Consider the following 16968-nt stretch of genomic DNA (forward strand, 5'->3'; position numbering starts at 1 on the left):
AACCTGAAAATCTATTCTAATGTGTACTTTTGTTGTGTAAATGTATTACTAAGTATCTATGAATGTACTTGTTTTGTGCAGTTATAACTACATGTCTTGTAAAATGAATATTGGAGGAGGTAAATAAGATGTATCAGCAAATGTTAAAAAGGGACTTCAAGGATAGACGATTTACATTTTTGAAAAAAAAAAAAAAAATCTGAATTAACACCATGTTTGGTGGAAAAATTGTATATTTCACTATTAATAGAATTTAAGATAAGATAAACTTTTTATTGATCCCCCATCGGGGAAATTTGGTCATTTCAACAGCTCAACAAAAGATAAAATGTGCAAAATATTGCTTAACTACAATATAACCAAAATTAGCAATAATATAAATAACAATGATCCATCCAGCCATTTTCTATACCACTTATCCCGTTGGGGGTCATGGGGGGGGGCTGGAGCCTATCCCAGCTGTCACTGGGTGAGAGGCGAGGTACACCCTGGACTGGTCGCCAGTCAATCACAGGGCTGATAGAGACAGACAACCAGGCACGCTCACATTCACACCTATGGCCAATTTAGAGCCAATTAACCTAACGAGCATGTTTTTAGTGGTGGGAGGAAGCTGAAGTACCCGGAGAGAAACCCACACATGCATGGGGAGAACATGCAAACTCCACACAGAAAGGCCCTGACTGAGGAATAATGTGCAATAATGATATTTACGTATTAGTGCACTTTAGCTTGTGGAAGGACAAGACCAGATCATAAATAAAAACACACAGTGTGTATGGTGCTGATGTGAAAGAGGAACTAAAAAAGAAACTAGACTAGACTGGAAGATCCCCATCATTTACTGGATTTGGGACTCTTTTATTTAAAAAAAAAAAGAAAGATATTGAGAATCCAGTATAAAGAACCTATTTCTGCTCTGATTATTCCTGTTGTTGTCTCAGAGTCTTAAAAACAATCTTGAGCATTCTAAATAAGAATATTACATGACGTACTTTGATCGAGCTAATTGGCCCTAAAAGATTATGTCCCATTCCAGCCTGCCCCATGGCTGACGGATTAAAAGATCTACCAGAGCAGCACCAAAACTTTGAGTACCCATAATTCATTAAGCCTCAATATTAAGTAATCATGGGGCCTAGCTTCATGAATATCCTTATTATGCTCACAACCACAAAATGACGCATGAATTTACTTAAAGAGAACAAACCTCCACAGGGTTTTTCTTCTCGTTGCAGACGGCTGAATGACTGAGCAAACTAACAGCTCTTTGATTTTCAGGAAGTGATGCAGGAGTCTGAGGTTTACATTGATGTTGTACAAAGCTGAAAATAAGTTTTCTATTACAGTCCACCCTAGCTGCTGGAAATATCTCCTTGTGAAGTCCCGTCATCTATATTTGGCCAGATATCCAGACAAATGCACAACCCCACAAACACGAGTCAAAAACTGAGGGGATAATTATTAACAGCACTCAGTATAGCAGAGTCAGCATCACATCATATCCAGAGCCATGCACAAATCCAGATCTCTGGTTTCACACCAAAAGAAAAGGAGCCTTTAAAAAGCCAGCTCTGTCTGGCTTTGAGCTATATATTGTTCTGCAGTTATGTAATGATGCCTCAGACAAAAGTGGGGCTGCTCCATCACAGCGAGCACACGGAGTTATACATGTGAGTAAAAATCCTTTCAGCTTTTCCTTCCTGCTGTGTCATAAAGGCGGCCTGCCTCTACTGGTCCATCCGTGCTCCTGACATCAGAAACAGCTGTAAACAGCACTGATGGAGTCACAAAGGACACCACGTACGTCAGCTCTGTCTGTGCATGAATCAAAGGGTCTGTCATAATTCCTGAACTGTTTAGGAAACTAAAGCTGGAGTAAAAATTACACCACATGCTGATTCAGACTACGCAGTAATTTCTGGACTTGTGCAATTTGTCTTATCTTGCACAACAGACTTGGAACAGGACAGGTGTGGTCTTGACCAATCAGGCGGGTCAAAGAATAGGGATAGGATAAATCAACAAAGAGGAAACAAGTGTGGAATAGTCCTGATTACAGTGACTGAAGGTTGAGGAGTGATAGATTTAGGTGGTGTCACAATCATATCAGAGTTTTTATTGGCTCAAAGCTGGCTTATGTGGGAGTCATTGGCTTAGTATGGTTGTTTTATGGTGCTGTGGACTCTATATGTATTTATTTGCTTTTTGATGACATGGTATTACTATAATAATTTATTTTGAATTATTCTGCAGACCCCCAAACTGTAGCTCGCAGGGGTCCTTGGACCCCACTTTGAGAACCACTGATTTAAAGAAAACACCAGGATGGGTTGATCTAATCTATAAAGATCTTGGGTCTGCTGAAGGCGGAAGTGATGCAGCAAGAAAATAAAGCCTAGGGTGCAAGTGCAAAACACCCAGTAGTTCCTCCAGGGTCCACTTGAGGCTGTTCATTTTTACAGTGGAAATCCACAAGTTCACAGCCTGGTTCAAAAACCGCACACACCCTACAGGGGCTGAATCTTTTATTTCTCAGTTATTTTGGTTTTAAGAGGGATACAAGTCATGCACAGTTGGTGACGTGGTTAAAATGACTGTTAGAAGAAAGTTTAGGACTTTCTTCAGTTCTACTTCTTTGTGTTCTAGTTTAAAGTGAGTCTGACAGTGTTTTCCATAAAGGGACTTCCACAGACTGACTTTAAAAGACCGCTCCAATAACCAAATGGATGACTTCTCTCCAAAGTCATTTGGTAGGTTACATAACTTATAAGAAGCACACAGGGGTATAAATTAGGATTAGGGCTCTCTTCACTGAGTACTTATCCCTCCATTAGAGCACAAGTATCTGTGTTTATGTCAAATTAGCCTTAAAATGAGAACCTTCAGCAGGATGTCTTCTTTTTATCATCCCTGTGACAGTGTTGTCAGTGTTCCAGTGCTCTTTTTTGTGCCAGATCAGGCCCCCAAGGTCATTTTTAGTGGCCCTTTAAAGATCCAGTATGTAGAATTTCAGTTGAATTTGTAATTGAATAGCCCTGTCTTACAGTATCTCAGGTAATTCCTAAACTGTCTTCTCTATTCTAGTTCTGAGCATTGCTCCTTTAAGAAGGACTCGCTGGCTGTACCGGCCAGGAAGCTATGCTATACAGCGTAACAGATGGCTACAGTTTCTACAGAATTTTACCAGTTTTTGGTAACAATGCCTTGCCTTACCCAGAAAGCCTCTGTGTTTTTGCCACTATTTTGCCATGCAAGAGCATGCAACCGGTAGCCAAAGCATGCTGGGAAACCCTCCAGTGTGACTAGATTAAAACTATTCTGCAAAGAAAAGAGGGCCAAACTTCCTCCACGGTGATGTGAAAGACTCCTCGACATTCATCAAAAATGCTTGCTTGAGGCTGTCGCCACCAAAGGTGGAACAGCCAAAAAAATGAAGACAGCGGTGAATACTTGTTCACAGCATCATCTCTCAGGCCCTTCTTATGGACGCTTCTTCAGGAAGTGGCCCTCATTCCAAATTAACTGAATAGCCCTGTCCTAGAGCTTCTGTCCAACCTTGGCTATTTTTATATTCTGTAGCTGTGTAGTCTTCCTTAGCTACAGTTAGCTACAAACCGTTGGTCTGTGTGTCCATGAGGATGATCGCTTTGCCTGCTGGTTTTTCGGTCATCAGCGCGCTGAAACACCACTAGGTAAACAATGGAAAGGAGCATGGAAGCCATGGACATGGAGGTCAACTGTTTTACATACTTTGTACTTTTGTCCCTCTTTCAAAATATACAAACTCAGCACAGACTGAACGATACAAAGGCGGATTCCTCGGCGTGCAAACAAAGCCTCACTCACTCAACATTTTAGCCATGTTGGTAGATATAGTTGTGTCTCGCACAGTCCTTGTGACCTGGCACCGAATCTCCTCTTCTCCACGGATCAATAGAAGCTCTCTGATCTTGCTGTCTTGCCAGTGCTGTGCCATCTTGCAAATATAAATCTCACACGCTGAGTACAAAAAAACAACAATGCTCATCCCTCAGCTGCCGGTGTCCTTTTGTTGGCATAAGTTATGGGCGCGATATTATGACGTAGGCACGTTACACCACAGTCATCCCGCGTTCACCCAGGTATGACGTTCCCACTGGAGCCGATCGGAGGTGAGCTGATAAAAACCTGTGTCCATTGCAGGGTCAGTCGACACGGGTCCAAATGCCGATTAGAGCCTTTCCCACTGCCAACAGGAGCAGATTGTTAGCATGTTTAAACTGGTTTTTCGGCCAGTGGGAAAGGGGTATTATTGAGCCGTTGTTATGACCAAATCCCCCCTAATGGGGGAATCAATAAAATTTTATCTTATCAGTGTATCCAAAGGTCATGTTAGGAGCCTGAAGAAATCTCTACAATCTATTCCTTCAATCTGAAAAACAAAAAGTGGCCCTTCTATAACCCGTCTTTAAGAATCTAAGATAAAGACATGCCAGAATTGTATTTATTGACACCTACAGAGCCTCCAAACATTAGATGGTCTTGTCCTTAAGTATTGTGATAGATTTATCAGGGTCATACTAAGCAGACGACTGAACGCCTGACAACTGAAGTGTTTGTTCTGTTTTCACTGTCACTGTAGAGGGCACAGCTAATGCCCTAACTGGCTCCATCTCGGCTTGATTGCTCATTACTTAATGGGAATGAAACTTAAAGCAGCAGCCCGGGGGGCAGGAAAGCTTGCTAATCTGTATAACTCACAGTGATAAGCTCCTGAGGGGGGTGGGCTATGCTAGCAGGGCTAGCAGTGACCAGGCTTGGCTCAGACTGTCTGAGAAGGGCTGTATTAGCTGTGGAACTGTGAGAAAGCTGAAAGCCCTGGAATAACCCCTCTGCATGCACCTTCACCTACATCCTACTGAGCTCCAAACGCCACATTTTCAGGCCTGTGAACATGATAAAGACATCATATTTCAAGCAAAGAACTTCACCTTTTAGGATTTAGCTTATGTAAGCCTGTACTGTGACGTATTTTTCTGAGCATGACAACACAAATCCTCCACACACTGTTGAAAAGCAGCAGCAGCATTCCTTTTCATGGTTAGAGGCAGAAAGTACAGCCGCTATTTTTACCACGTTCCTAACCCACACACGCAGCCTCCTTTCCAAGTCGCAGCTCTCGCGACTCGTGGAGAAGCTGCATGTATGGTCTGCTGTTTGTCCTCTGGCTCTGAATTTGACGGGTGAGCAGGATCTGAGCGTTTCTCTGCCTTCTGGGCGGTCTGCAGGAAAAAAGTGGCCTGACTCAGTGAACAGAATATGATTCTGCAGGGCTACAGAGATATGAGGAGCACAGTCTGAGCTGAAGAACATCTCATCTCAGCCTTTATGAGATAACAGACACTAATTCACTGCGGACAGTCTGTTTACTAGTACATCACACATTATACAGAGGCCATTTATCCTTTCACCTCTGACACCTGTTTGGACAATTTTGGCCCAAAAATCTCATTTCAATATGTTTTAGATGAATGGGGATACACATTATAAGGCGTGATATTTATTTCTGTAAAGTAGGGATGCACCAATACCACTGTAGAGTAAATTACATAAAACTACCTCCACAGTTCTTAAAATTACTTCAAAAGTTTATTTCATTTTCTTCCTAACTCCTCCTCTTGACAGCAGAGCTGTGCATAATTGCAAACCTGTTTGATACCACAGCAATAAAAACAGAAGTCTATGACGCCCAGCACTGGGCAAATCTTCTTCCTTGTTTGTCAGAAATGGCAGAAAAAACTCCTACATGTTGTCTGAATCATTAGTTCCCAGTGCCATAGATCCCAGGGGGGACATGAGAGTTAGTCTGCTCTGTGGTTGTAAAAAATTAGCTTAACAGCTAAACAGGCTTTCCAGCGGTATAAGATTTATTGCCAAGAAGCATTGTTACAACAAAGAAATAATCTACCAAACACAAATTTCCTTACTTTTTCTGCTAAGATTATATGGGGGGGATTCATGGAGTTCAAGCTATTTTTTCAAACGTGCATCTATAAATTAGATTTTTTTGTTTAGACAGTGAGTGAAAGTTTAGCTGCAATTTTTCATCATCAGAACAAGAAATTACCAGAAGTCCAGTGTCTCAGACTAGAACTTCTGCTGTAAAACAAGCAGGTGATTTGTACTGTTGACATGAATGCTCCTAAATAAAATAAAAAAGCTTAAATGGTCATTTCTCATTGACTAAACATTTTAAATAGATGATCTAGTGATCATAAAGCATACTACTGTCAGTGCTTCTTACTTTAAACAGTCACTTGACATTAATTTTCCATACAAACATAAACTATGTTAATATCTTACAAGCTCTCTATATATTTCCCATCCCCACTTTTAAACATATCATCCAAAATCTCAGTGTAAATAAGACACCTGAATACTAAACTAATTCTTAATCTAGAACTGAAGAGTCTGATGTGTTCAGATGACAGTGAAATAATGAGCTGTGTTGTTTTTTCCCACGCTCTGTAGAAACCGTCGTAGGCTGCCAGTCATCAGCTGTTGTTACTCTCTGCTCACACTTCAGCTCTCGTTTACTCACGGCAAGGTGAGCATTCAATCTTTGTGTGCTCGCATGACAATTCAGGCTGGGGTTCTGACCAATCACGCACCGGCATGCAAATCAAGTCTTATTACACGCTTTGATGCAAATCAAGTCTGACCTCACCCAGTGTCTTGAGTCAAGAGAGACGTTTAACTTAACTATTCAAGAGCCAAATACACAGATGACACACACGACTGCATTACGATAAAGGAACAGGGGAAACATTACCCCAATCTTGGACCTTTAAAGAAAGTTTGTTTCTTAATCACATTTCTCTGCACTCTCCTATTTGACCACATTTACAGACTTGTCTTCAAGAATCCTTCATTTTTAACCTCACTAATGGGTGTTTTTATGGTTAGATAGGAGTTTGGTGTTGGGATAGGCTTGTTGTTTCCAAATAGTGTGCCAAGGCATGCTGGTGTCAAGTCTTGGCATGCTGTGGAAATGTAAAAAACAATATTACTACAATAGAGCAGCTAGAGACATGGTAACGCGGGTTAAAGAGGCTCTTATGCAATGAGTGTGGAGTACCTTAAGATTTTGGCTTGAACTCAGGCGTGCCCTCGGCAAAAAAAGTTTGAAAACCACTGGGTTAGGCCATAAACTCTGGATTAAGCTTTATGTAGAAATTACAAAGACAACAAAAAACAGCTGAGCACTAGGGCTGAGCGATTTGCAAAAATAATCGAATTGCAAACTTTTTCCCAATATTGCGATTGAATATGCGATTCTTATTAGATTACTCAACTTATGCATTTTTATTTTTATTTTTTTCTACTTGTGTAAATGGCATTTATTTACATTTTTGGTTTTTTTAAATACTTTTTATTATTTTCAGAACAAAACACAACATAACAAAAGGCTCAGAGTTCACATTATAGCATGTGCATATCAGTTGTCAAATTCCAAATACAAATAAAGATTCCAGATATTCCCCACCCTCCCAAATAATAATAATAATAATAATTATAATAATAATAATAATAATAATAAAAAATGTATACAGAGGAAGACAAATGAATAAAATGGTAATACATGATACTGTAACAAAAGGGCAGACCTCGGATGGAGAAAGACAAGTTGTGTACCTGACAATGTTCAATTCATAAGCATAACTGAAAAGTAAATATATGAAGTAGATAGTAAAATTTACAGAAATAGAATCTCATATGGTGAAACGTCCCCTAGCTCCCAACTTACACATTTTTCAACAAATTCAAGCAATAAATCAATATTATAACCTATATTCATTCAGAAACACTTATCATACAGTGCTTAACAAATTTATTAGACCACCCTAACCCTAACCAAAGTAAGGTTTATGCCACAGCTGCCCTAAAGTAACAGCATCGGTAATTACCAAAATCATTTTTTATGTTTCTGCAATGGTTAATACACCAATATGTAGAAGCTCTTTAACCCAAATGATATTTTTAATGCTAAAATATCATAACTATTGTTATCCATAAATTTTCAAAATTTACTGATTTATAAAACATCTGAAAAAATAGCAAAGCACATTCATATTTCTTGATACATCAAATTATAGTTATTTACTTGCATTCCTGAACAGAAAAATGAGTTTTAGTGGTTGAATGTTATGCTTGATTAATTTCTGACTACTCAGAGAAGCCCAGTGAGCCGGCTTAAATTTGGATATAAAAAGGTGTATTCAGTTTGAAATTCCTCATTCCTGTTCAAATTGGTGAAACATGGAGAGCTCACTGAAATTGAAAGAGTCCGCATTAAAGCACTTTATGATGCAGCTGTGGCATTAACCTTACTTTGGGTGGTGGTCTAATAAATTTGTTATGCACTGTACATTTAACCATTTAATGGCAAAACTGATGTAGCTGACAGTTTTACTTGGCAGGGAAGGCTCTGCTCTGAAGAAGCTCCCTGGGTTAGTCAAGCAGCTGTTTTGACTTTGCAGGAAGCACATTGCTAGAATTCCCCATAAAGATACACACATTTATGACAATGTGTATTAAAAAAAAAAAGAAATATTTCAGAATCAATTAATCCATAGCAGCATGAATCTGAGTATGAGGATGCAACAAGCTTTAAGCTATAAAGGAGGCAGCTGGGGTGGAGGAGGTTAAGCTTGTAAAGCTGCTGCAAAAAAATGAATGTTTTAAACTGCCATTTTGACATATTTCAAGTTAAAGAAATATTGCAACTTCTGCGATTAGTAAATTGCAGCAGGTCATATTGTGATTTAATCTAATTTGTGATTAATTGCTCTGCCCTACTGAGCACCAAACTCATAGTTTTTTTCCCCATGTGAGGCCAAGGTTCAAGCAAGGTATAACTTAACATATTAGTCATTTTTTGTTAGACTGTCACCTACACATCAGCATCGATTATCAAATCCTAACCAGTTTAAAAAAAACCTGGGAGATTACAGACATAAAGACACTTTCAGTGGATTTTTGGCATTATAATCTTCTGAATGAAGGATAGTTGTCGTTCTAGGGAATGTCTTGCATTAAACATTATAAAGGCACTCATGTCGCTGCCATAATTTTATGGCTCTTCTTCTTTTATAAGATCTAGTAGGTGACACTTTCAGCCAGCTCACTCTCACTGCTGTAAGAGTCTGCTTCCAAAGCCGCTCTACTTCCTACCGGCAGGCCCAGAGCTCATCTAACTAGTTGCCTGTTGCAGCTAGATCTGAAAACTGACTTCTTCTCGCTGTAGTATTTATAAGGTCTGTTTTAAATAGCTTTATAGTTTCTATTACTCAATGAAATATGACCAGGAAATGCAAAGCTGTGTAGAAATCCCATCCTAGCTTTAACAGGAACTGTAGAACTGTAAATTACATCCTGGATGAGTCAGATCTGTCAAAGATTTCTGATCAAACAGTTGATGCCAAGGGTGTTTTCAGCGCTCAGGTTGCCAGGCACTAGAAATGTGAGATACATTGGTTTTATAATAATGATGAGAGCTGCCAGTGCTCAAAGTGTCAGCTGTGGACTCAGACACTTCAGGGTATTCCATGGCAGCCCGATCTGGAAAAATAAATATCAAACATGTTTGGCATGCAAGGTTTGAGATGAGGGAGGTTCCAACTCCACTGAGAGCTGTGAAATAATGATACCACACCTGCAGCCAATCTCAACTATGGCACCTGATTGTTGGGGCAGCGGGTCTGGCCCAAAATTGGGAGTTAAAGCAGTGTTAATTTCGTTGACTATGACTATGACTAAAAATGTTAGTCAACAGCCTTTTTTTCCATGACAAAAACTAGACTAAGACTAACAAAAATAGTTCTGTGATGACTAAAACTGACTAAAATGTAATGTAGTTTTTGTAAAAAAAAAAAAAAAAAAAAACAATGCATCTGTAGCTATTCTGCCTCTAAGCTGTAGAAAGCAGTGACCCCAGGTTTGGGAGAGTGTAGAGAGCACACTACCATGATTTGGTCCCAGCTTTAGGCAAGAAAATAAATGCTTGGATTAAAAGTAAAGACTAAAATGTGAGGACTTTCTATGGACTAAACCTAGACTACAATGTTTTTGAGTTTTCATCATTTAAACTAAAAAGGACTGAAATGACTAAAATGTGACTAAAACTAAAAGACATTTCGTCTAAAGACTAAGACGAAGATTAAAAATAGCTGCCAAAATTAACACTGACTCAAAGTCAATGACAAAAAGGTTGTTCTGAAAGCGTTTTTTTCCTTAAATCTCTGGGGTTTTGTGAAAAGATAGTGTGGGTAATGACGTGAGAAAGGAACCACAGCCTGGGTCTGAACCTGGGCCACCCACTTCAAGGACAACAGCCTCCGTCAGGCACTCATATTTTGTCATTTCTTAAAAGGTACCATGCATGATCAGACAAGTTTATCTTGTTGGATAGATTTTTGCATCTCTCAAGTGTATATTGAACTAAAAAACTCACTAAATACCCAGATATCTGCAGTTTGAGTAAATTTGAGCTCACAAACTCACCAGGAGGCCGCCATGTTTTGACGTCACAGTGCTGCAGCGATCTTCGCCGTTGTTATTAACCTTTTTTCAGACGTTTTTTCTGCTTGCAGCTGTTGCTGCCATAACAGTTTTCATACCAGACACGAGTTTACTGCATGTTGGTTTTGTCTCCCTGCTGTCAAAGCTCTGTCATTCCTCCTACATTTTACCTCAATAAAACTCCCTACAAGTCAGATACAGTGTATAGCGGAAGCGTGTCGGGAGGTTTTCAAAATAAAAGCAGTAGGTACATACAAACAGAGTTTCTCTATAGAAATGCTAAACTGGATTTTTATTTTGAAAAGCACAAACCGGAAGTGCTTTGGTTCTGTGTTTATCTTTACCTGAACCGTGTGGAAACAGAAAGCTTCATAAAGAGTAGAAGTTCGGGGAACAACTTTATCAAACAGACGCATTTAGCTCGCGGCCTTCATCTGGTTCATCAAGAAACTGATTTCAAACAGATTCTGCAGATGTGGATGTAAATATTTGCTACAACAAGGTAAATATGGCTCTGTATTTATCATTTTCTTGTCTAGATTGACAGATAACAGCTCGTGATGCAAATAAAAAATAGAGGAGACCTCAAATTTTAGAATTCTCCCTGCGTCAGATGTGCTGCATCTCTGAGGTGCAGACGTAACTCTGACTGCCAGTCTGGAACAGCGGTTACTGCATAGGGACCGCGAGCTCTGCAGAACCGTGACGTCACAGCGCATGGCGGCCTCCTGGTGAATTTATAAACTCAAATGACTCAAAATGCAGATATTTAGAGAGTTTTTTAGTTCAATATGTATATGATACAAATATATATCCAACAAGATGAACTTGTCTGATCATGCAGGGTTCCTTTAAACAAAAAATACAGTTTCTCCTTTACTAATATTTGTGTAAAGTCTATAAAAGTTCATACTAGGGATGCGCACATTTCATAGGTAGAACGGTTAAATTTGTTAATTAATTTAGCCGGTGCGGGTTCTACAAGTAAGTTAAACTAATTACCTGTCACGTTTTATAAACACTGGCTTGAAATCCCTGTCTATAATGCTCTTTTAAACCGTCATGAACTACCCGCCACTAGAAGCAACTGTAGCTTAAGTGAATGGCCGCTGCCTTCCTTTGTTGCACTTCACCGAATGTAAATATGAGAAGCTTAGTGTTGGCTTGGCGGTTAGCGTGTAGCAGGAACAGTGATATTAATCTGCAAAGAGGAACGAAGGCTGGTGGCGCTAGCTGCTAATGTTAGCCACGCTGTAGAGAGTATATCAGGCTAACATCACACCCGCTGACACAATGAGACTGTGTGGAATTTGACTGTTCTCTAGAGATTTTCTCCTCTTTAGACTAGTTGGATAGTCGAATATGGAAAATAGACGGTTAGAATCCTTAGTTCATACTGTCTCCACGGGAGTATTCCCTGTATTCTTATTACGTTTTTCACTAGCCAGCTAACTTCCAGCTGTCTTTTCAGACCAGACAGGATGACTGAACCTTGTAGCGCCACATTATGTAATAATGCCGCATTATGTAATAATGTAATAACGCCACATTTTGTAAGCCACTAAGCGGTTAGGGTTAGGGCAAGGTAGTAGGGTATACCCTGGAGCCCACCTTAAGTCCTAGGGTTAAGGTTAGGTGTTTAGTCTAGAGCCCTGAAGGGGGGTTAGGTTTAGGCATAAGTCACTAAGCAGTTAGAGTTAGGGCAAGGTAGTTAGGTAGGGCATACCTTGGAGCCCACACTAAGTCCTATGGTTAGGGTTATTACATAATGCAGCGTTATTACATAATGTGGCACTACAAACCTGTACAAGATCTGCTGATTAGACAAGTCACAGCAACATGAGTCTGCAGTCGAAACATGTCAAGGTAATAGAAACTTGGCTGGTGTGTCAGAGGGAAACTGAAAGGGAAAACTGTTGTGTTGTTTTGTGTAACTCCTGTTAACACAGCATAATCATAATCACATCAAGCCCCTTCATAGTGTATTTTCTAAAATAACACCTAAAAATGCTAAATCAAATGGTGATCATGTACTGGTTGAACTGGTATTAAAAGGTCTTGAGAAACAGTTGGCTGATTTGGATTTATTTTCCAGGCTGCTAAAAGACTGAAGTCCAACATTAAGTCTCCTTTAAGCTCTGCTTTGGTCTGCATCATCTCCTGAGAAAATATCAGCCGGTTTTATTTTGTTATAGCAGCTTTCAATTGCTACTGGAGTAAAGTTTGATCAGGCTGAGATTGAACTACATAGTTCAGAAGTAGGCTTTAGAAAAATAAGGAGCTTATGAGGCTCTTAAACCTTTCACAAATGCTGATAGAAACTAAACAACTGAGTTGTGATTATTCTCTATGGATTAGTATTGTTATTCAACGAGACTACACTTTATGCAGTGTTCCTAAGCAGCTGGAATAACTGCCTCTGTGTCCTTCAAATATTTCACACTAGAAATAAAGAGACAATAGGAATGGGTCTGAAATAAACAAAAGTGATGGAACCATAAATTTACAGAAGAAAAAATTACACCAGAGGACAGCTGTTTTACTCTACCTATAAGCACAGTAAACAGGTGGATGAGGACCAGAGTGAGAAAAACTCCCTTCAGGCTGAATCCACAAGCATCAGACAGATTTAGTATAGTTGTTCTATTGTTCAAAGTAGAGGAAGATTTACAGTATGCTGCTGACAACAAAGTCAGGCATAAATCTCCCCAGTATATTATCCATGTTTACCATCATTCATTTAGAGGTCAGTTTTCCACATACTAAACTGAATCGTGTTGTAAATATGACCCCGTCTGCAGTGATGGTACTCACACAGGTTCCTCTTTAAAGCTGACCGGTATCTCCAACTATTTGTGGACTCTTTTTTTTGGTCTTCCCTTTAAAATCAGCCGTGTAAATAATCAGGCATCATGGGGTTTTCTGTGCAGCTATAAAAACATAACCCATTGTCATAGATGCCTTTGAGATTTCCTCTGAAAATATATAAAGAAAATTATTTTATTGTGTGCATAGTGGCAAAAACAAAAACAAAAACTTCCTTGCCACTTCTTGCAAGACACAAAGTATCCTAACTCCTGTATTCCACGGTGATAGCGTAGTGTAAAAAAGGCCCGTGTAAAATAGAGCAATCTATCGATTTATTTTAAAAACAAAACAAAACAAAAGCAAAAGTTACAAAATAAAGTTGAACAACCTAAACAGCGACTACTGTTGCTCTCTGTCCTGCTTAATTGAAGCCCCTCCCCTCAGAGCATGTGCTTTGCAGGGGTCACGTTTCCTTAACCCTGGTGAAAAATACAGGGTGAAGGAAAGGTGGGAGTAAGAGGAAAGGAGAACAGTGCTGATTAGGGAATCCAACCACACTTTCCCTAGGCAGATGTGTGTTTTGTGAGTAAAAATACAATTTAAAGTGGATGGACTACAAAGTTCACATCTACCACTCAGTGTGTTCGTGTTTAGTGTAGTGAATGAAACATGAAAACCTTAGTGATAAATACAAGCTCATTAAGATTTTTATATCCTAAAGTCTCTTCGGGACGAGGAACTGTGACTGTGAACATCTAGAATAGCAGAAACTTTTCTCTGAATTCTCTGCAAAGTCAATACAACTATATGAATAATATCCAAGTCCTTCTGTATCACAACGACATTAAATCATTTTCTTTTATTCCCTACCTATTCATTTTTTAAAATTCTCCCGTCACTGTTAGTTTTATCAGTCTACTCTGGTTCGGTCTTTTTTAGCTTGTCATGTATAAAGCTCTACAAAGCTCTTCTTACATGCCTAATTATGATGATAAATATAATAATCACAATATGGCAGTATGCCAACTTTATCGCTTGAAATTATTGTGATTTACAAACTTTTATCACATTTACTTTTAGATTTCAAAATAGCAAAATTGGTTTACTGTTTGGATAAAAATAGAAATGGAAAGAAATGAAATGGTTATCATAAGTGGAATGACATAGTTTTCATGTCTGTAATATTCCTTCAGTTTGTCATATGTATTATAAGTTTAACAGTGAATTTTACTGTTTAAATCGGGGCTAGTAAAGTTACAGTCAAATCGATCGCTTATTTTGATGAGCGGTCAACAGATGCGTCACTTTTAATTAAGTTTACGCAAAGAATCATGGGTCGTCTTTTCGTCCCTCCTTTGGTAAAGGATGGTCCAGTGTTTCCTAGGCTAAAGGAAATAATAACGGAGGTAATGAAGCTCCTTTCCTTATCAATCAGACAAACGGCCTTTATCATGGCCGACACTAAAATACTTTCGGGTCGTTTCACTCAGGTAGGAACCTTCCTAAGCAAAAAGGACTATTCGAATGGACCCCCTGTGTCTTTCCTCACTTTACTACAGTTCCTTTCACTTTATGGCAGAAGGTCAATTTGCAGCAGCAGGACAAAGTAATCGAGCTCAGATTTCCTGATAAGCCAAAAATACTCAAATAAATTAATATTAGAAAAGGATTACATGTAAGACAATCTTACAATCCTAATATAGAGACAAAATAAATAGATTAGTATTTAAAGGAGAGAAAATGTGCAAAGCTACACCTAAATTACTTTCTTACTCTAACAGTGTGGCTGAACTGCTGATATTGTCTTGTTTTCCTTTTGAGTCTAAACAAGAGGGTGGGGGGCTATACTGTACTCATCCAGGGATGGGAATTAAAAGGATTTTATTGAAATTGGTGCCATTATCGATTCTTCTTATTGATTGAATTCTTTAACAATTCCCTTATCCATTCCTTCCTGTGAATTTTCCTTTTAGAAAAAGTAGACTATACAGGTTTTCACTGTAAACTCAAACTGTATTGAGTCTTTTTCTCTCTGAACACTGGACCAGACATATGTCACCTTCAGCAAGAGTCAATGAAAAGTTACTGTCTATAATAAACAGTTTAGATAACTAAAAATGTTAAACATCAAGTGTTTGGAAGGAGAACCTGCTAAAATAGACAAAAAACTCTCTTTTGTTGGAAACATCTCAGTTAAAATAAACAGCTGTCTAGATCTTTAATCTCTGAACTTGAATTAGAATTAAAAAAAATAAAAAATAAAACTAGTATATAAAACTAGAGTCTGGATCCTAGATCTCCGGACATTTACAAATAAGTTGAAAATCTTGTACAAAATTAACAGTTCTTGTGCAAAGAGATGCATGCCTGGCATAAAATCATTGTACCATAGATGTTGCACATTGCTGACTGCCTCTTGCAAAACCATGTTTTTCAAGGAAGTAAGGCATTAATAAGGGAATCAGTAAGATTAAATCTAAATTATGTCGCCTGATTGAACCAACTGGAACCAGTACTCAATTCCCATCCTTAGTAGCACCTGTAACAGCACAGCTTGGAGCCCCAAACGGCTCTAGTAACATATTCCATCTGCTTAATCAGGACATGGTTATCAAAAAGCCAGCACAGCTAGTTCCTGTCAGCTCTAAGTGCTTCCTGCCTTTGGAGCTGCACTGATCACACTGACTGTATACCACCTAGGAAAGCATCTCTTGCAACCCTACATCAAAATACAGAACTATACCTTTCAGTATCAAAACCTGATCCTTGAGTCCCAAATTTAACACACTCCCACCTCCTGTTCCTGAGATGTTTCACTAAAAAGCCCAAGGGTATGATGTTGCAGAGTAAAAAGTATTCTGAATGGAATACTGAGGTTTTGACCTTTAACTTGGGTTTGTTTACAAAAACATTATTATCATCTTAACACAAACATGGATTCATTAGTTCAGGCTCACTTCCCCTAAAAACGTCACATTGTTTTAGCTCTTTTTCCTCCAACACCAGCATGCTGACACAGGGAACTATCGCCCCCATCACACAGTAAGTACCACAGGGCGAGTTCCTCCGAGTGAGAGCATAACAGAAGAAGAGCGAGCAGCCTCACCTGTCACAGAGGGGGTTCACGGCGCCGAAGGAGTCGCAGGCGCAGGGCAGACAGCCACTGGTGCCGTTTGTGAAGTATCCCTCCTCACATTCCTCACACTGCAGCCCCGTGTAGCCCAACAGACACGAGCACTGACCGGTGCTCTGATCACAGTCTTGTGGATCCAGAATCCCCTCACTACCACTGCTGCAGTTACAAGGACTCTCTGGAGAGATGGGAGAGGACACGGAGAAGAAGAGAGAGACAAAATCTGCATGAGTCAGGAGCAATACATGGATAAAGTGTTTAGGCTGGAATAAAACTCCATGAAAGGATAGAGCAGTTTCTAAGAGTAAGTTAAATTCTATGAGGGTTTTGAGGGGGCTTCCATGCTCTTATTTTGAAAGGATAATAAAAAGAGTCAGAAATCAGGAGAAAGAGAGAGGTTGGACTTGAACCGCCATGTCCTCTTGATTTAGCTGATTTACACAGTGTTCCAAATTATTATGCAA

The 16968-nt window shown here is 39.3% G+C and overlaps 1 protein-coding gene across 1 annotated transcript in view; it reads right to left on the reverse strand.

Annotated features, from left to right (window-relative positions):
* The window catches only part of si:ch211-158d24.2 (multiple epidermal growth factor-like domains protein 9), a 79951-nt gene that overhangs the window by 53210 nt on the left and 9773 nt on the right, over positions 1-16968 (reverse strand). The window contains exon 2 of the mRNA XM_041786636.1: positions 16478-16682. Coding sequence (XP_041642570.1) covers positions 16478-16682 — 205 coding nt within the window. The remainder of the gene's footprint in view (positions 1-16477; positions 16683-16968) is intronic.

The sequence above is a fragment of the Cheilinus undulatus genome, linkage group 5 (assembly GCF_018320785.1).
Source record: "Cheilinus undulatus linkage group 5, ASM1832078v1, whole genome shotgun sequence".
NCBI lineage: Eukaryota > Metazoa > Chordata > Actinopteri > Labriformes > Labridae > Cheilinus > Cheilinus undulatus.